The following is a 24444-nucleotide window of genomic DNA, read 5'->3' as shown; positions in this document are numbered from 1 at the left end:
ACGATTTCGACTTTTCCTCTTCGATTCACTCTTTTATAATTTTTTCTATTTTTCTACAAAAAATTACGCTAACCTTATTAAAATTTTGAGATTCTATTCCGTAAGTGGTGAATGAACTATGAGTTCCGTAATTTTCACTGAATATTCCTGAGGCTTGTCGAGCTAATGCCGTCCTTAAATAGAATTTTCCATTCCACTTCACTATTCGATTTGTGCTTTTAAATATTCATTGCGAACAAGCTATAAAATGCGTTTGCACATAATCCCAAAAATTACCTGTCAGTAATAATTTATAGCCAATTACCCAAGTAGAATAAAGATAGCTGATAAACTATTGGAGATTAAAATGACTGGTGATGATTCTAATGAATACAGCAAGGGGATGCGATATCTCACTCTCTTATGTTTTAAAATTCATTTTCCATCCAACTTTTGACATGCTTCTTCGAGAATAACAGCAACATTTCATATGACAGTCCCACGCATTCACTTCACAGGCAAGGCCACCGCAAAAAAGGAAATGTTGTTGGAATTGAATGTAGAGAAAAAGAAAGAAACTGAATGGAATGTAACGCCAATGTTTTACGCTTGAATGGAAGGTACCGATGTCTTCTAATATGGGAAAATATGTTGATTGATTCGATGATTCAGATGTCGCATTGGATAGATGGAAAATCTGTCCGGAGGCTCTGTTAACCCCTCCGGCAAATATTTTATGAGTCACGTACGGAGTGTGAAATCAATTCACTTGATATATTTGCAGTACCATTGGCGTTCAATCATGGCATTTCAAGTTTCTAACATCCAAACAGTTATCAGAAACATTACGCATACCTGATATATCGATATATTCATATATTAATATCGAATGCTCACCCAAAAAATGCCTTTTCAAATTGAGACATATGATTTTAAATCCGAACTTTTGAAAGTTAAAATTTAATGGATTCAATCAAGAGAAATTATTATGACATTTATTATATATTAGCAATAATGTCTCAATAATAATACTGATGACGTTGATGAAAATTAATTAATGATTTTCAAAGTTCCGTTATGTAGGTTAATTAACGTGCACTGAATGAAATTTAATTTATGGAATCAACTCATCAGTGTACTTTTAATAGTTTTGAGTTAAAATTTTTCAACGTTTCAAGTTCAAACTTTCAAAATTCGCAATTAGAGACTTTGAAATTTTGAGATTTTATTCTAGATACTCAAGAAAAGTATTATTTATTTGAAGATCTTTTTATTCAAGTTTTCGCCACGCAATTACGTCTGTCAAGTTATTATTGACTGATAATCTCGATCGTCCATTACCTTGACTCAATAAATACTTCACTCTATGTATATGTATAGGAAGCGTCCTCCGCGAAGGTTCACCAACTACTTTGCTCCTACTATTTAGTGAATAGTGGTGAGAGGTGAATTTCAAAGAAAAAACAAGCTTTCTATGTTTTTAAATTAATATATAATTTTTAGTCATGTAGAATTTTCCAAGGGTGGCGGGCGGGTAATAGGGAGAATAGGCGGAGGTAGGGATATTTTTTGTTTGGCTCTAAGAGTGTACAATATACAACACAAGCCGTAGGAATTATGATTCGGAAAAATGATAAGTCCGCTCACGGCCCCTTTTTTATTGCATTCTTATGTTTATTTTATTATTTCATTTCCCTAGGCTTTTTTGTTTTTCTTTTTCTTTTTCTTTTTCTATCGACCGCCAGAGGGACGCTGCCGTTCTGACGCAGCACCACATATGCTCTTGGAAGAAAAGACATGGGGTTTGAGCAAATGTATTCACAAATATCATGCATTTTATCTTGTAAATCTCAACGTTTCATTATTGAAACCTTCACTGCAGATCTATCGAGCCCTAATCATTCCCCTCCAAACACATTATTTCTTTTAATTATGTCAATTTTGAACTCCGCGTTTGATTCCAGAATGGCGTAATTTATGTTCCATTGTTGATCGACGCTTTTTTGTTCTTCATCGAGATAGAGTTCAATTAATGTCATTTGATGAAAAAATTTTAATGAAAAAACATTGCATTATGAGAATAAAAAATGTGATTTTTTCAGTCGCATTAATAACGTCTATAATGTTTTGGATATGAGTGATGGTGGCATAAAGTAAGATGAAACGATGAAAAAAAATTAATGCAAGATAGGTTTTTTTTGAAAATTTCTATTTCGTCATTTTAGTACCATTTCTGTACGGGAGAGAATGTAATTTAGAGATCATTCAACATAAAGTGACAAATTGTTCAGCGTTTAAAAGATCTTAATCACAGCTCCCTCATTCATTTGAATTATTCTCAAAACATCTGAGCGATTATCCAAATTAATGAAAAAGCTCAGCCATTTTGATTTCCATGGAAATGGCTGATGTAATGATGTGATTTTCCGTAAAAATTCTTAACAATGAGAAATTTCATAAACTGAGTATTGAAACAGCAACTCTCGTTCTACGAGCAAAAATTTAAAGCCATACCGATTATGAGACGCAAGAAATAATCTATATCATAAACCGGAAAATTGTTTCCAATGAACAGTAATGGAAAGAAACAAGAAAATAACTGGGTGGTAACGAAGAAAAGTGAAAGAGGGGGAAAACTTAGAAAGGGAAACATATCTTTAATATTTGAAACGGTGAGTCGTAGGCTCACTCACTTTACCACTATCACATGAACGTTTTCCTCCCTCTCATTATTCAATAATTTAAATCATTATTACACGATTATTCCTGAGTGAAAAGAAAGGAAAATAGATGGGGCGATCTCGTTGAACAGAACAAAACTGCGAGTCGGTCGAGGCAGCGTCTCTTTTCCATTTTACCATATCATCGCTTCTTTTATTTCACTGATTCTTTTGCGCAATATCAGGGCAGCGTGCGCTTTATGCATTTACATGAATTTTCCATCTCCGCTCTAATGAATTACTTTAATCATATTCAATAATTAATATGGAGGGGATAGTTGTATTTATAATATTTATATATATAATATTAATATTTATATAGACTATGTGTATACCTATACACGTATATACGTATATATATAGATATATATATGTATACGTATGCATACGTATATACGTATATATATATATATCACTAGGGTACATATGTACAATTCAGGGGGCGGGAGGGGGAGCTGCATAGAGTCAAAAGTACTCACATTATAATCTTAATTGTTTTTTTTCTTCGCCTCTCCTTACTCTTACATATTGCAATAATTAATAATGAATTACGTAAATTCCTCCTTAAGCCTTGTTTTGTTTGTCCTTATCCTCGTAAACGCAAGTTTTAGGCGATGTAAGGCATAATTCACCATCGATTTGTCTGTCTTTGTTGACGAAAAATTATAGAACATTAAAATATACAGAGGTGGTAGAAATTTGGGTATCAAACTCTGCTAGGTATTTATGACCTTGAAGAGACAGTTAGCAGAGTACAAAACCAAAAATTGCAGTGCCATCGAATGGAAACTTAATTTTTGAGACCTGGAAAATTATCATTCCAGGCACTTAATTAAAACTATGTACACACGTCACACGCGAACTTTGAGAATTTTTCAATCTAAAATTTATTTCCTCCCCAGTATCGGAATCGACATTTTTTGCCGATTTTATCCTAACCATCACTTCTCTCTTCAAATTGCACTTTGATAATAGTTTTCTGCATCATTCGTTGGATTGATATTGTAGTGGGGTCCGTGAATGTCGAAGCATCGGCTACGATGGCTCCGAGGTCGAGTCGGGCTCCAGTTCAATTTCCTCGGTAGAGCCATCGCCACTCGTAACATCAAGATCCTCATCTTCGGGATCAATCTTGGTACTACTCACGGGCTCGTTCTCTTGTCACGGACTCCCACCCCCACCGTCCGCTTCGTTTCTATGTCCAGGAGTTAAACTCGGACTCCGCCTCCTTTTTACGTTTCGCCTCTCCTGCAAACCGTTCACCATGTTTTCAATAGATTTAAGCTCACCGGCTGATATTCCCGTGTTTGATGTTAATGAAGCTCCACTCCCGGGAGTCGGAGATCCTGTTGGAGGTCTTGGAGGTGGTGACCTTGGACTCAATGTTCTGCTCCCAGGTGTCACTGTTTCAAAGGCTGATCCGTGAGATGGCGCTGGCAGTGCATAGGGGGCAAACCTGTGCCCCTTGAGTTGATGAAGAGGGCTTGAAAGGGGGTGAGGATAATGACCGAATAATGCTGGGTGTTGGGAGGCTGCCAATGCTAATTGAGCATTCAGCAACATACTAGGAGTCACTCCACTGTGAAGTCCCAGCGGATTTGGAGGTATGAGAGGTCCTGGTCCAGGATATAAGCCCGGTACCGAGGGATAGAAATATGGTAGTAATGGCGGATGCAGCACTGGGGGACCTACTGAAATATCAGTTCTCGGACCCTCCGAACCTGGACCACCAACGACTCCTCCACTTTCCGATCCCGATGACTCACTACCTTCGCGCTCACTCGTTCTATCATCCCGTTCTCTCGAATGCTCACGATGATGCGCCGGGTGCGGTGTGTCAGGACCTACAACATCTAGTAATTTGTCCTCATCATCTAGCATATCATTCACCGAGTTTGACGATCTGCGTTTATCTGGTGACGCGGGTGCACCTGAGGTCAAGCGAGAACCACTTCCTGATACGGTCAACAGCGCCTGTCTTCTGCAACAACGACTCAGAGTTAGCAATTGTGAAGGTATTAGCATTATACATTATTCATTATTTATAAACAAAAGAGAATGACAATATCTGTACAAAAATTACTGTCATTCTAACGATATTTTTAATATACGGTTTTGGGGCATCCGTTTGTTTGGCTGTTGGCTAAAGAGTCATTCAATCATTCAGATACACAGGTTTCAATGGACTTGTCAATTTTACTTCACCATTGACTTCTTTCTATGCGATAAATATGGCGGCTTACAATAAAAATCTTCTGTTCGGCCATTTCATATGTGAATGAGAAAAATGCATTTTATTAGAGGAACATTTCACGCGTTCGGGAGCTGGTGCCTCGAGGGTATCCATCATTTATGAATTATACTACTTTTGCAATATAATAAAAACACTCAGTTTCCCTATAAATCAAATGTCCTTTACAAAGTCACAGATTAGTGACTTATAAAGTTGTTAGCTATAACGGGCCACGGCAATAGATTCCAACAACTTTTACAAGCGAAACGTTCGTCAACGTTACAAGATACTATTGTATATTCTTGGTTGAATTGTAACCGCAAATCTATCAACCAGTTTTCTCCGTAATGATAACTGCACTCATTTACTCGGTACTTCTCGGGCTGTCAGTGGAATAAACACAATCTCGCAAAAGTATTAGTGAGAGTATGAAAGAAGGATTTATGGTGACGTTGTGGCAGCATCGATTGCCCTGCGGCGTACACAGGGCATTAAATTAATTGTCTTAATCGTACTGCGAACGCCTTTCCTAACACAGTGCAAAACCTGGGGCAGCTCTATATCCGTCTTGTTAGACTGCCTCCCGCTATGCCTTCATATAATTTTTTTCCCCTGTATTTATCCAGTTGTTTTCTATAGCTCCCAGTGACAACGATTATGTGTAAATTTTCTCATGTTGTTGAAAAACGCGTGTCACGACCTCGCAATCGAATGTATATGTCTCCCTCAAACCTTGTAGAGCTCTACCATTGATTCGTTTTTGATAGGATGACATAAACCACGGTTGGACGAGGGCCTTTCATTACTTATCCCCACGGTATTATGTAATAGAGTGGGATAATCCGGGCTGACAATTATTATACTACATTATCCTCTTCTTTTATTAGTAATACCCTCCATTCATGATCAAAAAGATGCTGTTTGCATAATAAAATGCATGGATATGCGATTAATTGGGTATGTACTGATTGAGAGTTTAATTGTATATTGTATGCCAAGGGCGTAAAGTACTACTCTTTGCGTGCGTAATTTAATAAATCCTACAAAGTTCAGTTATTGAAACGGATTAGTGTGCGTAAAGTGCTTATTTTAGATGCGGTATGTGTAATATTCAGACGGTGCGCATAAAGGGAATTCTATACGCGGGTCATTACTCCTTCGAAAAGTGAACCTTTAAAGTGGAAGATGTCTGGAATTTATCGACAGGTCAAAGAATAGTTTCTCTCAAAACGCACAATAATTTATTTCATTCACAAGTGATGAATGACAAAAATCACCTTTAATGCCATAGCCGTGCGTGTCCCACAGACGTATGGTTGGCTACTGATTTATGCAAATGATTTCTCTTATCATTATCTATTCATTAAAAAGAAGTTTATGCCGGATTTTATTATTTCTACATTTGAAATAGAAGGTGAAAAATGATGGTTCAAAATTTTAACGATTAAAAATTCAGGGAAAGAGAAATTATTGCTTTTTGTGAAGAGCTGTCGACTTGATAGGAAGATTCCGAGAGTGCGGAAACGTGGCTTTCTTGTCTAGACATTGTGTATTTCTATATGCTACTATGCTAATGAAAAATGTTTCATCTATTTTCTAACAGAAGTTTGCTGGTAAAGTTGCAAAAGAAGTGGCTTCGGTAGATTCAAGTGGTGAGTCTCTAGATTTTTTCGTTTAACCTTTTGCTTTCATTGACGTCTTTTTATTGCCATTTCCACCCTTTTACATTTGCTATTTGGTTTATTTCTGTTAGATGAACTCTCGACTGAAAATCAGATCATCCCCTGATCACTACCACCTAACTCCACCCTTTAATCAACCAGTCATTTCACACCTCTAACCATCGCAAATTGCAATCCTCTTTCCCGCGGCACACACATATACACACAATTCCTGCCCTCACGTGTCTGTGCAAACAAGCGGCTCGCACGCACGCCCCGTCGTTAGTCCCGCGTCTCGCCTCCAACTATTTATTTATTCCTATGTTGTTTTATTTTTCACGACCGTTGTTGTTTCACTTTTTCCTCCTCTCATTTTTATTTGACCCCCGGTTAGCCCCGGGGGCGCGTCGATCTGGCGATAGACTCGTTCGTGTTTATGCCGTATACTGCGTGACGCCTTCCTCGACAGATCGATTACACTGGTTCGACGACGCGCGCGGTCGTATGAGTGTTATTTTATTTTTATTTTTTTTCGTCTTCATATTCAACTGTCCTGCTATCCCCTGACACAATCCCTGACGATTCCGTTTGATGTGTAGCACGAAAAATCGTGACTGTGACGCTGATAAGGAATGCTGTTTGCCGAGGGTTAATTTTATATTTATTTAAATGTTGGAGAGAATTTGAATAGTGTTTGTTTTTTTCTTGTGATTCATCAACATGGCACTGTTTCAAATGAAAAATTAAGCGTAGAGAGCTGATTAATTAACGAATGCAAACGAAAATTTATTAATTCAATAACTCAAAAATTCCGTTGGAATGTCAGATGACGCTTTCTCCTGAGTGATATTGCATATTCTGCTTTTTAACTCATTGAATATTTTTCTCTTCACAGAGAAACGTTATAAAACGTTTCCATCAAATTTGAGTTCACAGCACTAAAACGTCCTAAAATACGCGGTTATTTGCTCCAATTCATTTGTAAAGTATTTTTCTGTTGAATTAGCGAATTGGATGGAAGGAAATATCAATATAATAAAAAATCAAATCGGAATTAAAATTGTCAATTAAATTTTACAACAGTATAGTGTTTTAGCAAGAAAATGACTAAACCGTAATATACTCTAAAATGTTATCAAGTGACGTAGTCTACAATGCGATTGAGTCAATTATCATAAATAATTTTGTAAATTTCATAGTTTTTATTCTTATATTACATTGAACGTAATTTGTATTCACCAAATCATAAATTATAATCTTAAGAAATGTATTTAATGATTTTCTTATGCGTATTTTACGGAACAAAAAATGTTTTCTGGCTGAAATAACTTTTTTCCGCATGAGCTCTTCAAATTAATTTCCAACTTCCTCGACTCGAAGATTCAATTAATTTTTTTTTCTTCAATCTCTACATCTTGGTACATTTAAGGACCGATTATTTTGTGAAGACTACCGCCTCGGCATTTCTTTACTAATTCGCGAAAGAAATGCAAGGAAAGGGTGCAAAATGATATGATTGCATTTCAAGAGACGAAAAATTTGTCATAAATTAAGGATGAGTAAATGTAAAAAACGAAAAGCCGTAATTGATTTACGAAGCAGAAATCATAAATTACTTTTATCTACTGCTAATTCTGAGAGATTTTAAGCATAATTGACACTTCCCCAGGAAAACGTCATTGTAGGACATTCCACGGAACTGGCATGGTCTAAAAATAATGGCGGATAATTTCTATTTAATATCACGAAATTTTTTTCTGAACCTTCCAAAATTTTCCCCAAAGTCGCCTGAGAACAATTGCCAAATGGTGGCGTAAATTGTCTGTGAGTTCTATAATATTTACATGAATAAAATATTTCAATCAATCTGGCTAAATTCCACTCTTTTTCTCTTTAGGATGGAAGTGTCTGCTATAAGTAGAAAAAAAACTTAATTCTGTTGTCCAATGAACAAGATTACCACTGTTCTTTTCCCTAATACCGTATAATGCGATCAGCGTGAAGCTCATGCACGTTTTGGTTATGTCTTAGTTGCAACACGTCTGGGGGTTGGGTAAGTCTATCGTATGTGTGCACATACGTATAATACATCGGTCGGCTAACAAATCGATAGCGCTTCTCTTCTACACAGGGGAATGGGATTCACTTGGTTAAATGGGTCTAAGCCATTGTGTAGCTAGTACGTATCACTGTGCATCGATACTTCAATCATCAACCTTGGGACCCTGTTTTATATTTTTTTTTTTTTGCTTCTCATCTCCGGAACAACTCAATTCCATGATTTTCATCATGATGTGAAAAATGAGAGAGCTCCGTCTTTAGGCAATGAATATACGGGATTTTCGCAAGTGAAGAAGGCTCTTAGTCATTCTACACCGATACAAAATTGAAAACAACTTTGGAGCTCCCTAGATAATTTTAATATTGTATAAAATTCATTTCAGTCACATCATCTCTAAGGAATATTCGCTGTTCACATTTTTCCAGTTTTTTGGTTTATTTTCTTCATAAGAAACGATGGAAATAACGTTTTTTACCAGAAAACTCGAACCAACGATTTTTTTACACCAAATATCTGAGCAAGATAAGCGAAATACGTGAAGATTCTCCCAAAATCTATGAATACTAAAAGAGATGAGTGACCATCCCTGGATGCAGGGTATACGGTAAAAAGATGAACTCCCTCACTCAAGCCAACTCAAGAAGAGAACAAGATAATATAACACCAACAACAGTACAAGTGCTAAAGAGCAGTGCCACATCAAGTAAGGAGTGTCACCATTCCACATACAAGTGTGGAAGTGTGAAATTAATGAAGAGTGAATGAGCGAGTTCATTGTTATTTTGGATATTTGCGCACGTGTAAAAGAACAATGTGACTCTAGTGAACATTAAGATTTGTTTAGACGCTAAGTTTTAAGGTGATTTATGTGTTTGTTTTAATATAAGGAATGTGAGGAAAAGGAGACGTGTGTGTCGAACATGACAGGTTTATGATAGTAATGTTTCGAGTCTTAAGGATTTTTTGTCTAGCATAACGGTGGGTTTTGTCCGGCCATATGGGGTCACTCTTAGGACAGACCTTGCATTGTTGAGGACTCAGGGAGAAAAACTAGTGATAAAAAAAAAGGAGAAAAAACAGTGCATTTTCGGGTTTTGAACAGTGGTATGAGTTTCAGTTGTGACTTGACCGTTTACGCGTGAGGATACTCGTCTCCTACTAATAATATAATTTTGACTGTGTGTTACTTTATAATATACTGTTCCCTTCATAAAATAAACCAATCATATCCTTTTTATACACTGATCCTACACAAGTTATTCACCAGTAGAAAAAATAAGCATAATGATCAAGCCATCAGCCTGATGGATAGAACAATTGATGCATTGAAAGACGAATAAATTATTGTGCTCAGTTGTGTGGTTCCAGCATCAAAATTTGTGTGTACCGAGCAAATTTCGAATAATCGAATTATTGCCTGGCTTGAAAGTATATGCAGTTCGCTCACGACGTACTAAATCGGAAGGCAAACATTACAGTTCCAGGTAAATTCATACCCATTCGATTGCCCGTTTCGAGAAATAAGAGAATGATATTCTCACAGATCTTTCCACGATTGGAAATGAGTTTCTAGAAATAGAATTACTAAAACGCGCATTGCAAATCATGTCTCCTATCACGATGATCCACCAAGGATTTGCGACAAAAGAGCTGGCGCGGATTAATGACATGAAATTCCCAAACAAGCACTGGTACTGGTTATCAATGACTGAGACTACTGCCTTCTTCATTGGGAAATAACAAGACCCCATTGTCGAAAATTGTCGCAATAGTGACAAGAATAACAATAACATCTCTCAGATTCCTGCGATTGATAAAATTATAGACAACCCTTAGTCAAGTATTGGGATGACTGCAGATTGATAGAATGAAGATTCTAGATCTTTAGATGATAGAGACCTCAAACCAGGTAAAGATTTCTCTCAATCATCTGCAGCAGTTCAATAAAGAATCAACTTTTATTTACTATTTAATTATTTCTAGTGAAAATGGAAATACCATCGGTTACAAAAACTGAGACAAAATTGGAGAGCAATAATTTTTCAATTAAATTTAGTTACTCATATCATTCCAATGGAATTTTAATTTCTAAAGTATGAATGAGATTTTTTTGTTAGCAGTTCCATTCATGGAACAGTATCTATTCCACTATTGTTCCATTATATTTTTTTGTTCTTTTGCTTTTCACAATGATAACGGGAATTCTACTCTAGGAATGAAGAGCACTGATATCCTTTTAAGGTATGAGGAAAAAAATATACTAGGGAAATGGTCAGGTGTCTCATTTATTTTTAGTAGAATCCCTCTCCATTCAATGCGGGAATTCGTAAGTTAAGGGGGACAATATAGTTAATGAGAATAAGACGTCAAAAGATGAAATTATGGCAAATGTCATTAAATGAAATAAAACAGTATATCTTAATCTAGTAACTACGAAGTGCCTGTTCGCTAGTGTAATATTCATCTAAACGTTTGTAAATAACCCACGGTAGGTTTATACATGAATAATAAATAACAAGTGGAAAATTGCTCTTGTATTGAATATAGTATAGTTATTTTTGGAAATAAATTAGCCATATGCTCCCGAATGGTTATATTACACGTCATTTTCTTCAGTCCTGTACTATTCATTGTTTACCTAATTTTATTAAATTGAATAAACTTAAATCTTCGATAAAAAGTTGAAATAAAATTTATTCGAATAAAGCAGAATGAATTCAAAATATCACATATGAAGAAATCATCAAAATGCCCACTTGTCGGAAAAATTCATGAAAAGTTCAAAATGTTTTAACAATCATAAAAATCAAATTAACTAATATAGCTATCGTAATCATATTTTATCTTCGAGTCATTGGCATTGACACAAAACATTTGAAGCTATGATTGTATTCATTTAGCGTAGAATATTCAAAGATATTCTTGAAATTGTGGTCGTTCAAGTTTTTACAAATTTTCAGATAAATCATAACAACAATTATTACTGGCCCGCCACTATCTTCGAAATTTTTGAGCTACAGCTTTTTTTCATAAAAACTTGGGAGTATCATGAAGTTATAGGTCAGAATATTCCCGATTATCAGGTCTAAAGTTGCTGCGTATTGAACGACGAATTCAAGTTGACAGGAGGCCGCCGGCCGACGAGGATGCATTGCGCCATATGGGCGCCATATTTGAGGGGTTAAAAAATAGACAACGAAAAAATAATCTGCATTTTAATAAACGTCCGTCGATGGGGTTAAACAAAATTTACATTTGAGGAAAAGAAAGTAATTTAATTATGCATATTCATTGGCGAATAATTGAAAGAAAGCTTTATCACTCATATATGAACACGGTTTAAAAATTGAATCCTTGGACTTTTGGATTATTGATGGACTGGTAGGATATATAAATTCCGAAACTTAAAGTTGAACGATCAAAGCTCCTATAATTTACAACTTGCATTCGGAGAAAATTTAAGCAAAAAAAATTAATTTTTTACTATGAAGAACAGCCTCTTAGATAAATATTTTCTGAAATCGATGTAATTAAAAGAAACTAAGAAGTTACAATTGTAGATCATAGATATGTAGATATGAGTGAGACCATAAGACATATTCAATAATTGATAACAATTTGTCATGAGAATCAGGAGACGTAATTTAAATTTAATAAGGATCACTCGTGAGTAACTTCATTGAGGAAATAAATACTGCCTGAAGTAAATGAACATTTCAGAGGAAATAAAAAGATTCCTCTCATCATTCGGATAAATATAAAATCTCCTGGTGTAAGGTTATGAGCATTGCTTTGTGAGCATTACTCAAGCCAAGAATTTCGTGATATAAGTAAAGACCAAATTTACCAGGAATCGTTGTCCCCTCACTATATTGTTTATTTTCTCTTTTGTGCAATGCCAATTTGCCCGTTTATTTGAATATATCCGGCTTGTTTGTATAAGTGCTCGTTATGATCAGTAATATTTTTTTTACTACCTGTCTAATTAATTCTAAAAGAGCAAAATATGTTGAACATAATCGAACTGAGCTCCGCAAAACGTTTGTGGTGTAGATTTTGACACATTTGAGTGCTGCTGGGGTTGTGAATGGGGAAAAAGGGAATGTCGAGGCTTTTGACATCACCCGGATTTGGCTGACTATTAGTATCATCGTCCACCCTCTGTACCCTTCGTCGTGTGGAATTATAATCCACCCTTTCAGCGTTTCCGACGACTCCCGAATCTCATCCACTCCCTCCTCTCTCTCTCTCTCTCTCTCTCTACATTGCTCCCTCATTCCTCTGTTACAGTGACAACAAGGGGAGAATCATTCTCAACGCTTTTCCCGTGATCTCAACTTGCGTTTAACCCCGACAAAGAGAAAGACTTGAACTTATATTTCCTTCAATCATTTGCAGTTGAATTTACCCCACTTTTATTGAAATGCAAAATTCAATTTATCCCTCACGTTTATTCTCATTTTTCATTCTTTCTCACTGAGACTTTTTCTTTTTCATTGGACCATCGGCTCCCAGGAATTTTTATAAAGCCAGTGGATTTTTTCTACGGTCCGCATACATAACCAAATATTCACTGAAAGTTAGGTATCATAACGAATGAATAATCATAAATTAATTGAGAATATAAAGAAATTATAGAAATTTTTGTAAAAATACCCTTCCGTTTCTATTGTAATATACTCATGAAATTTGACCCTACCGAAATAATACACCGGCAGAACAAGGATAGTGTCATGTAAATCTCTTTTTTGAGCTAGGCTTTTTTTCCGGAAAGAATTTTTCAACCATTGGGGACAAAATTATGTAACGACTTCACATGGTGGTGAATCATCAGATGGGTGGTAAATTTTCACGGACTAAATCGTAAAATTTACGTGGCAATTCGTGCAGTTTCAGTGCGAACTCAGACTTTTGTATTGAATTATATTTCCCCCACGGATTCGTTTTGGAACATAATTTTTAGATTTTTTTTCTGGTAATTTTTATTGAATTTTTGTCTCCGTGTAATTTATACCACCCTGGGAGGTAGCTAGCGGTTTACTCTATCCTTTGAGTTACAATATCTCTGACACGCCGACAAAAAATTCTCAAATCCAATTCCTCCAAGTTTATTGAAGTTCTTGAAAATTCTTGTAGAAAGTAAAGGAAAAAAGAAAAAAAAATTGGAGAAAAAGATAGTGCCTTTTAACTTTAGACGCCCGGATTGAGGGGATGAAGGGAGTAAAAAAATGATCTTTATGTGGCCGCAGCGGCTTGTGGTGTGCTAATATAAAATTCAAAGCGGTGAATAGTGGCACCCTCAACGTTAACGATAGTACCGCCCTGATGCATCAGTATGCTAATCCCATGATTGGCTATGTTCCAACCTCATCCTATCCCAACTTCCCCATTGACCCCGCACCCGTTTTTTTTCCCGTCAGTTAGAAGCTCTTTTTCTTTACACTTCCCTTCCCATTTGGCATTCAGCTTACTTGCGGTTGATAGAATTCTATGGAATGTTGTGACTTTCTTTAAACTTTTTCTCACACTTTGGAATAAACAAATTATCGACAGCAATGGATCATACAAGTATAAATGATCAACAAAAATTCTATGTAAAAAACTGTTTTAAATCAGGCTGGGGATCAACTATTTTTATTGGCAATATCAATGTAATTTTCTTAACAGCTCCCTTCCAGTCAAAATTAGCGTTCAACTTTTTTCCAGTAGAAACCTGACATGAAAAAAAAAAACGACGAAATAAAAAGACCACGTACCAATGACATGCTACAATTTTAATCTACGTGACGTCAGCGTTTCTATAATGCTGTTTTTTCTTCACCGGTTTTATTTCCATATATTTGAGAAATCGACTTAATTGACGTCGATGTCAGCTTGACACACTTCGTCTGAGACTAATTCACTCTTCAAACAAATCAAAATGAAAAATTCGAAGTGGCTCAGTTGAACTCACTCGACTCCACTCAACCCGAAAATCGACAAGATTCGAATGAACATTGTTTTTTTTAATAATTCCAAAGATTCTCTAACGAATCTAAAATTCCGTATAACTTCCGATAAATTCAATCTAATATATGATAATGGAATGATGCATTAACCCCTCCTCAATGTCGTCCTACGACCACAAGAATTCTTCCCTAAAAAAAAGCGACGGGGTGTCTTCTACATAGTCACCACTAATGTCATCAAAGTCCACTTGAGTTCACTCTCGAAGTTTAGCAGGCACTATCAAATTGAAATAGCAATTCGTTTGGGCGTTATATAGGAATATAATGTCGTATGACTGTGTTATAGATTACACCATGGTGGTTGATGGCATAACCCAACAATGGCCCCAAGGGGCGAGTCGACATAAGCCCATAAACTTGCAATATTGAATACAAATGGACGGATCACGGCTCGCTGGGGGGTGCAAATGAGACCCGGGACACAGAGGGTTGATTCAGGAAGAGTTTGGGTAACTACCCGCTGGGATTCATGGTGAGGGAGTGAAAATATATGAGTCGTTAAATTCAGAACTCTTACAAAAAATTGAGTTTTACTTCGATGTAACCATGATTGGAATCTGCATGAGTTTCATTTGTTAATCCATCAGTTCGACTGATGCCATTTTTAGAAAAGCAATCAGTTGTACTATCTACATTCTTTGAGAATCTTTTTTCTGTAGGAGATGATTAAAGCCAAAAGAAATTTCTCTATAAATCGTTTAGCATTATTAGAAAAGTCCTTTTGCGGGAATTTTAAATAAAGGCAATTCGATATAGCTCAATTATATTGTGAACATTTTGGAGGATTTGCATAATCCTATTATCATTTTTGCAAATATAGCGAATTCCACGAAGTGAATGGCAAGCCATCTACCCATTGGCGGAATTTATTTAAATCCGCAATTGTCAAATTTGTAATAAATGAGCCCCTAAAATAGTGGTCCTAAATCTACTTCTGTCAAATAGTGCTATAATTTTCATTTGGAGTGAAAGGTCATATGGTTCATCATCGTACCATTCATTTGTCAATTCAATTATAAATTTCTAAATTTTGAAAGCGATACTCACTTTTTCTCTCGTTTCCCCGCACCAGTGTCTCGAAATCCTTTGGCGAAGGGATTGTTGTCAATTTTCAGTTGCGTTATCTGGAAAACAAATAGTATTTCGTAAAATCGTAAAATCCTTTCAATCGGTTATATCTAATTTCGCGATGGGTATTCCTATTCGTACACATTCATTGCAAAAGCTTTAGATCACTGGGTTCGAGGTCATTTGAATGGCGTCTGCGCATAATACCGAGAAGAGCCAGCGTCTAGGGTGAGAATTCTGGTCAGAATTTGCTAGAGACCACCAACCCCTCACGGGGGTCATACTTTGCTTGAAGACATCATCCCACAGACGCGACACAATAAAAACGAATAGTTTAAACTAGATAAATATTTTTTTTAATCATTTAATATATACATAAGCTCTTGTTATTGACCCTGTACAATTAACTTTAAAGATCTGCCTACAAAGTAGGTTCCTTAGGACTTACAATGTTCCGACTTTTTTTATAGAGACCAGAAGCAAATATCAGACGACAATGAGCATTAGGCTAAATATCTTACGTAGCGCGCAATATTCGAACAGCAAAAGTCTCCCGTCCCTGAACAAGTGTCGAGCCGAAAGCCAAGATAACAAAGACGAGCGTAAAATTTTAAACAAGTCCCAAAAAAATCTCAACGAAAGAGTTGAAAGAAGGGAAAAATCTGATAAATTCCTTAAATTCTTCAGTAATTGGACTAAAAGGTGTTCCAGACATATTTTTATAGAAGTCAGTTTCATGAAAATTAACCAAAGGATTAGCGCGAAATTTGAGGGAGGTTAACGTAGAGAACATTTCCCGAGGTCGCCCTAATAATACTTGGAAAATCTTTGAGCTCACCAGCTATTATTCCCATTTGGTTCGTGACATAATTATTCTCTATATCTTTTATTACTCCGGAAATCAGTCATATTATTCTTTTTATGATCGCCGCTAATCTCCATCATAAAATAAACTGATGCAGATTAAATATTTTCGTGTTTTTTTTTCGTTTTGAATGAGACACAGAAGATAATCAAGGGAGACGCTTTGATAGCCACGAGAATGTCGCCGAAGTAATTAAAAAACCTAACAGAGAAAGACTTGTTTGAGTTTCCAAAAAAATCTGAGGGCTCCTCGAGTGGAAACGGATACAGATTAAAAATGACAGAATTCAGGCAAAAGGAATGAAAGTGTTTCTTCTCTTTCTCGCCATTTCTACATGATGTACATACATTTGATTAGCACGAGCTCATACCAGGTATATCTGTTATCGATGCTTTGCAACCGAAGCATATGAAAAACTCTAACCCGATTAAACTCAGATCACTAGTATCGATTGTTGGGGTTGAAACTATAAGTACAGAGCAATAACCATAACATAGGTGAATGGCTGAAGGTATCTGGGGCTGTTTCATCTGTGTATCCGGCGAGTATTAAACTGATTGAAGCGATTGTCCATAGAATTGAATGGGTATTACCTTACAATTGTTATCTGAATATTTATATCGATAGAACCAGATGATGATATTGATGTCGATAATGTGGGTAGATGAGAAATACAAAATTTGAAATGAAGTCATCGTGCTCATTAAAGAAATTGATGTATCATTTCTTGCGATGGGGTCCAATATCGGAGTCATTGGGAAACATTTTGATATTTTTTCATACAATCTGAGCACTTATGACTCATTTCAAAGATTTAAATTTCTCTGAAACTTCATTCTATCTGACTTGAGATGTGTGCCTTGATAGATTATTGTTTAATTTCTCTAGAAAGATATGTTTCTAAATTTTTCAAGTTGAAAGGACGGGTAACTACTCTGGGATCAGTGTATGAGAAGTACTTGTAGCTTATTGGAGTTACAAATAGCGGCATTACAATAAAAAAAAGCAAAGAATCATGTATAATTGGCATTTTTTCAATTTTGTCAGGGTCAAAAAGCGGATCAGAAATTACAGGTGAAAAATTGGGTGTCTATCGATGGGACTGCAAACAGTAATGGCGGCAGAGGGAGGGTTTGACATTGATAGTTTGACTCTAATGTTTTAATTATAATATTCTGTCCCTCATTTTTCAACCTCTACTCTTTTACCTTCATACTTTGACACGTACAATTAGTGCTTGTCCTTTATATTACCCTTCATAGGATTTATTGAAATCCAGTAAATATAAAACAAACATCTCTAAATTGATGAACCCATGCGCGAAATAAATGTATAATATACCTGAGTCAGTTACATTTTATACTCCCATAATATATTTGATTTTGGTATAAAATAAATTTAATTTTGTTTCAAGTTTTTATTCGAAATATTGCTAATCTTATCAATATGTTGCATTTCTTTCTATGAATCTTGAAATGTAAATGCAAGTTTTTTAATAGTTGATGTTAAAACAGTGTATTAGCGCAGGGACCTTCCAGACCTTACTCTTGATTATTAGTAAACTGTTGATATATTAAAGGCCAGTTTTATATTCAAAAAAATGGGAAGAATAGGTTTTCGGTAATCCTTAGTGGGAAAAAAACGCTAACTAGAGCATACTTGGCGGTAATGGAAAAAAATTGATGAAATGTTTTGACAGCCACACATAATCCAAAAAGTAATTGTCATTCAAGTTATTCTTGACGGTTAGTTTGAGAGGTTTTAAGTCGAGTTCCCATTAGATTTTGTACAAATTTTGTTCCCCCAAAAGGCAAAATAAATATTCCCAAAAATTAGAGATAATTCTTTCAGAAGCTTCAGCAGCCGGAGGCAGTTCAGTTGGAAGAAGCCTCTTGGAGTGACTCCAAAGGTGTCTCCATAAAACTTTACCCTCGCGCTAAAATCCTTCGAACTCCACTTTTCCGTTTCCCTTTCCTCCTCTCTCTCTCACTTGTACTTTACACGCCCCGAGTTCTTCCTCACTGTTTAACTTTCCCCGGCAGGTCAATATTGAATTCTACTTCCAGCGTTGAGCAGAAAAAAGAAAAAAAATCGAGGGGAAGAGAAGACAATCGAGGAAAAAAAAGAAAAGTACAAAATTTGAGGACTGCTCACTTTTTCGTTCTGGTAGGCCGTTACGGCTATGAATTCCGTTTCCTTGAATACGTAACTTCTGAATGTTGAGTACGGCAACGCAAGTACGTCATTTGCTCGAACGAGGTGAAACCTTGGCTGGTACTTGTGCATCGAATTCAATATCGTCTGAAAAATTAAAAAAAGACCATTTATGGGATAGACTGCTTTACATTTTTTTATTATACTACAAACATTCCATTAATTTTGAGCATTAATTAATAAATTTTAGGGAGAGAATAAGTGTAAGCCCCATTATTCAATTTAAATTGAGTTATGTGTTCTCACCAATTTCAAAAATTCATTCCCACTCTCTAATTTTATTCATATCATGATTATTTTTCTCCCCCAACTCTCCTTCGACGATTTTTTTTTCTTAATTTTGTACCCAATCGGCATGACACTGATGAGAATAAAAAAAAAACAGAGGTAAAATGGATTCCGGTGCTGCAAAATGCCAAGTTCGATACGTGAGCGAGTTTGTAGTGGCCATTTGGATCCAATTTGAAGATAAGAAAAAAAAATGGGTAGTCAGATGAATGGCAATAAATGAAATATTCGAGAGCCGCTTGAGCGAGAAGCTATTGGTGGTCGGCACACTACAAAGGGTAAATAATTAGTCCCTGACTAAGATAGGTCTAATCTACACGTTTGTCATTAGCCTATCAATGGGTTAAATGCCTTTCCACTCGTTCTCTTTATCCCCCTTTCATGCCGCCATTTTAGAAGTGGAATTCATTGAGCGCACATGGCATTCACTAATTTCAAAACATTAAAATTCATCAAGCCTATTATTGCCGTAATTTTAATCAATACTTCTTGGACAAATAATTTCCATCGAGGAAAATCAATGTGATGAAAGATGAATGAAAATGTGAGCAAGAGAAACTGCTGCATTGTTAAAGTTTATATAAACAAGCCGAAGAAACTTCCCTTCTCTGATTTATAGTGACGGAAGTAGACGACCATACGCTCCTAGTGGATCGCACGTGTCTCCATCGCACATTGTGAAAAGCCATTTTTCCAATACAATAACCTCTCCCCAACCACTCAGTGAATGATGAGACCATCGAGCATTCATGTTTCTGTCTAGTAATTCAACCAGAGGAAGGACTGAATGTTCCGCCACTTTTTCCCCCATGAATGATAGCTACAGAGTCGGAAAATTAGCAAGAGATTGGTGCATGGAGGAGGGGGCTCCAAATCGAAGACCATGTAAAGTGTTACGTGGAGTCGAGTGTCAATAATAGGACCTCATGTTTGCCGGTGAGCATTATAATAACTTTTCAATAACTCTCCAGAGATTTCATAAATAGTTGACAGTCAATTCTCGATAGAGTGCTACTGAACATGTTCTATGGATTAAAAACTCATGAAATTTGAAGGTGTCAAGGAAAATTTTCCACAATTCCAGAATGTTAATCGGATTGCCAATAGAATTTCATGAATTTTTGGTCATCAAATAGCATTCACTGTCACTATCCTCCAAATTTAAGAATGCATTCATCAACATTTTCTGTTTTTTACTGAATTTACAAAGTCAAAATGTTTTGAAATTTCTCTGCAATTCTGACTAAAATTTTTCTCACGTTTAGACAAAAAAGTAAATCATTTTTTTTCTAATTCATCATTGATTAACATGACATTGAAATTCTGCAATTCATGATATTGTTTTGATTCTACTTATAGTTTATAGAAATATATGAAACGAAAAGGGGAAAGTTCCCGTATAGCATATAAACACAGAAGCCGACGCAGCTAATGACTCTGTCCGTTGTAATCTCGGGGTGTTATCTGTCCCAGCTACCTGAGGCCCACCTACTTGGAAACACGAGTGAGAAACTAATGTGAAACGAGGGACAAAATCTGTGTCTTTACCACTTTGCTCGCTTTTCTGAATGAGTCAAATCTCTTAATTTATTGTCTGAAAATATACGGTTTCCTATTGCCTTCTATACACATACAAAATGATTAATTTCTTATCAAGCATGTAAAATGAAGCAGTTCAATGTGATCTGAAGAATGTCTACTAATACTTAATAAATACTCAACTACTCATGGTAAGTTCGGGGTTTAAATTTTATAAATGGTTTTTGGACCGTTATCACAAATTTTCTCGCCCTAATAATAAAAAATGGAATAGCGAATGCGACGTATCTTTTCTATAATTCCAGAGCAAAGTCACGGAAGGCAAGGAATTTTCCCTCTGAGACATTATCTTATCATCACATAATTTTTCCCATTGGATTTTTCAATTGGTGAGCGATCATAATTTTCACGGAATATTTTATTATGCCTCTCTCCATGTGATAAGTATTTCTACAAACATGAGAAGGAAAAATTTTTTCTAGAGGTTTTTGCATTTCTTCTTGTTTAATAATGCGCGTACATATGCCTACACTTTTATTACTCTACAGTTGAGGATTTCTTTTAGTAATGTGGATTTCACAAGCGCACATCCGCCGTTAAATTTGGATGGGCACATCCAAATTCGTTTCATACCCCCAGAAATATTTAGATGAAAAATTAGGTGAATAGCCATGCAACAGAATTCACACGAGAGCGCATTCGTGCAACCAATTAGATCGTAAAGGTTTCCCCCGCTGATTCAATTTGCTCGACTTTAATTGTCTATACGCGGCTGTATTTTCGTGAGGATTCTATTCTACGGACTCTAAAAGACTTTTGCGTTCTGGAAAATGTATTGATCGAAACGTAATGGCTACGCGTTGAAGCACAATTTTCCCAGGGTGCTAGTTGAAAACTCGCGTGGAGTGTAGTCATTTCTTTAAGAGCATAATTTTTCAGTTATCCTCGATTTTATTGAATTTACGTTGCTTTCGGAGAAATTTACTCTCTAGTATTCCTGCAAATATCATATGTTTGAAAATACATTAAAGTATTATTGAGTTCATATAGGAGAGTCTTTCCCAGCTTGTCTGTTCTGTCTCTTGATCATACAGTCGACTTTATTATTTTGGAAATGAAGAGAAAAAGTCAATCAAAATTACTAGAAGCAAGGCACAAATTGAGCAATTAATACCATTCGAAATTAAAATTGTACGAATCGGCATGAAAATTTTTTGATTTTTTTCGGATACAGTAAGTTGGAAATTTTCTGTAAGATTTTACGTGTTTGAGAGAAATTCAGTAGAAAATTCAGACCGTTCGGAGGTCTTTCCTTCTATTCCCATAAAAATTGCCGAAGAGTGATTTTACATGAGGAATTCCATAATATATTGAAAATATTCCTCTCGGATATAGCCTCATAGTAACGATAACTATTTGAGCTTAATGATGGAATATAAAACTATAAAATGTCATCTAACTTGATATTTACTCGAAGAGAAAAGCTCAGAGGAGATGATAGGCTCATTGTTTTCCTTTATCAGGAGTTTACATAAAGCAGTGGCGCCATCCCGCCGGCAGTGGCGCAAAATAGCAAAATACCATACATATATGCGAGGGAAAGAAAAAGCGAGGCGGAGAGGTTACATAGTGTGTGGGTGGCGAAGGCAGCGGTCTGTGGGGGTTGTATGGTGAGGCGTCCCCGGGCATATCGACCGCCCAAAAAAGGGGTTGGATTTTCCGGTGAACATTGGGCTGGTTATAGAAGGTAGGGATAGGAGGGTGAGTGAGAAGCAGAAGGCGGAGGCGACATGTTCTGCATTCGATAGTGAGTGAAACGTCAAGGGGGTGGGGGTGAGGTGAGAGGACGTACGCGAGTCATGAGTGTGTACGAAGGAGAGAGTCAATCGACGCCATGACGCACACGCCGGGTCGTCGAACCGTTTTCCAAAGAAATTCTATTATCTCTTTCCTATAAATTTCCTTCATTGAGGTGCAGGATTTGTAATTCCTCAGATGAGCTTAACAGCGATTTCATTAAATAGACGAAAACCTTTTCGCGTTCCAGTGACATTTTCCCAACTTATTCACATCCAATAAATTCTGCATTACAAATAAATTGTAATCGATATGGCAAATGTTACTCTTTCTGTAACAAATTTATCACAAAGTTAAGTGAATAGAGTAAACTGTCTGGAAGTACTGCTTGTGCTAAAATAAGAGCATCAATAGCGAAAAAAAGTATATAAAACGTAGTCCATAATTCAATGAATCGATTTAGCAATGCCGGACAAACGAGCAAATATGAACGCTTGTAGAGAAATAACTGTGGAATGAATATCTATATTATTGTTATTAATTATTCATAAGGCTGTCTTGTAGTGAGTGTATCTGTAGTAATTCTCCTAAGATCATATAAAATAAGAAAGATCCTCTAGTTTTTTCTGGCATTTGGCTTGGCGCTGGTATAAGAAAAAAATGCTAGTGATAAAATGTAATTCCTTCCCCCGCCGACGTTAGCAACTTTTCCTCAGTTTAAAAGAGCTCTAGAGGTCTTTCAGACTTGGCATAAGAATGCCGAGACGCTGGGGCACTCATTAGACCTTTTTCGTCACACGATTTTTTCCCGGCTGCGGGTGTCAAGAACATCTAAAAGTTAAAGAGCATTCAGCGCTTTCTATTTTCCTCACTCCCCCCCCCCCCCCGCCCTATCCACAGGGGCTAATCCTCGAAAGAAATTTTCATCAAAGATTAACTAACAGGAGGATTAATGAGCGTTTCATGATCCCCAAGGGAGCAAAGCGTGAAAAAACATTGGAAAGACCGTTACCGCGATTTTTTATTTTTCTCTTCATATTTTTTTTCTCCTCTTCTCGTTTACAAATGAAGAAAGCAATGGGGAAAATGAAAGGGATAGAGGTGCACACCCTTGCGAGAAGAAACGTTAAACGGAAATCAGCCCGTTTACATCGACTACCACAAAGGCCCTATTCTCGTCTCTTTCCCTCTCCTTCCATTACTGTCTCGGCCACTTTTCTATTGGAGTCGCGATAGGGACAAAAAATTCCTTTGAGGTGATATCAACCGAGCTTGCGATATCTCTGCTACGTGTATAAAAAAACCAAAGAGATATGAAAATCTAAATGTAAAACGCCAGAAACATTGCTATGAACAGGCAATTAAAGAAAATCATTGCTGAGTGTGAAAACATATAGAGAAGAATTTTATTTATGCATCCGGTAAATGCAGTTGTTAAATTTTCTATTCGCTCGCCTTGATGAATATTCATGGAATGTAAAACCAGAAACTGCTCGAGCTTAATCCGAAGGAATGATGAAATTTGATGAGCTTTTCCCTCATTGATGGTTAGATCGAGATCGATTCCAACATTCAATTAATTCAATTAAATCCCAGTTGTAGCTTCACTTGCCGCTGTTCCAGTTCCTCAATAACAATTTGAGAAATGTCAAGTGACATTCTATTTTTTACAGCGGCTCCAAATCTATGAGAAGATCGGCCAGTCATTTTTCACTTTCCGTCAGCTTTTCAGAGCAATTACGCAAGCCCGCCTCCGTTGCGTTAATTTACTTTGGATGGAAGGGGCTGAAGATTGACCTGGTGCTGAAACTTGGGTGTTGTTCTTTCCATAATCTCGATATTTCGCAATGGATTTTTATTTACTTTCAGGTTTAACCCTGCTACCGGGGTAATCTCTTGAGTGAATCTTGTAGGCATCTACTAATTTACTAACTTATGACATCAGGATTTTTTTTTTGCATCAATAAGCCCTTCGACATAGGAAAATCTTCATTTGCGGGGTGTAAAATA

General features: G+C 36.3%; 1 protein-coding gene across 5 annotated transcripts in view; it reads right to left on the bottom strand.

The window, feature by feature from the left end:
* Nucleotides 1–1448: 1448 nt before the first annotated feature.
* Nucleotides 1449–24444, bottom strand: part of LOC135168165 (optomotor-blind protein) — a 78942-nt gene continuing 55946 nt past the window's right edge. For 4 of the 5 annotated variants that reach the window (XM_064132104.1, XM_064132103.1, XM_064132101.1 and 1 more), the window contains exons 5-7: nucleotides 18751–18897; nucleotides 15711–15787; nucleotides 1449–4680 (exon numbers count right to left, since the gene is read on the bottom strand). In XM_064132104.1, the coding sequence (XP_063988174.1) occupies nucleotides 3861–4680; nucleotides 15711–15787; nucleotides 18751–18897 (1044 nt within the window). In that variant the 3' untranslated portion in view covers nucleotides 1449–3860. The remainder of the gene's footprint in view (nucleotides 4681–15710; nucleotides 15788–18750; nucleotides 18898–24444) is intronic. The other variant, XM_064132102.1, reaches the window with a different exon arrangement.

Source organism: Diachasmimorpha longicaudata, chromosome 12, assembly GCF_034640455.1.
Source record: "Diachasmimorpha longicaudata isolate KC_UGA_2023 chromosome 12, iyDiaLong2, whole genome shotgun sequence".
NCBI classification, from domain to species: Eukaryota; Metazoa; Arthropoda; class Insecta; order Hymenoptera; family Braconidae; genus Diachasmimorpha; species Diachasmimorpha longicaudata.
This window is presented reverse-complemented; position numbering and strand designations above follow the sequence as displayed.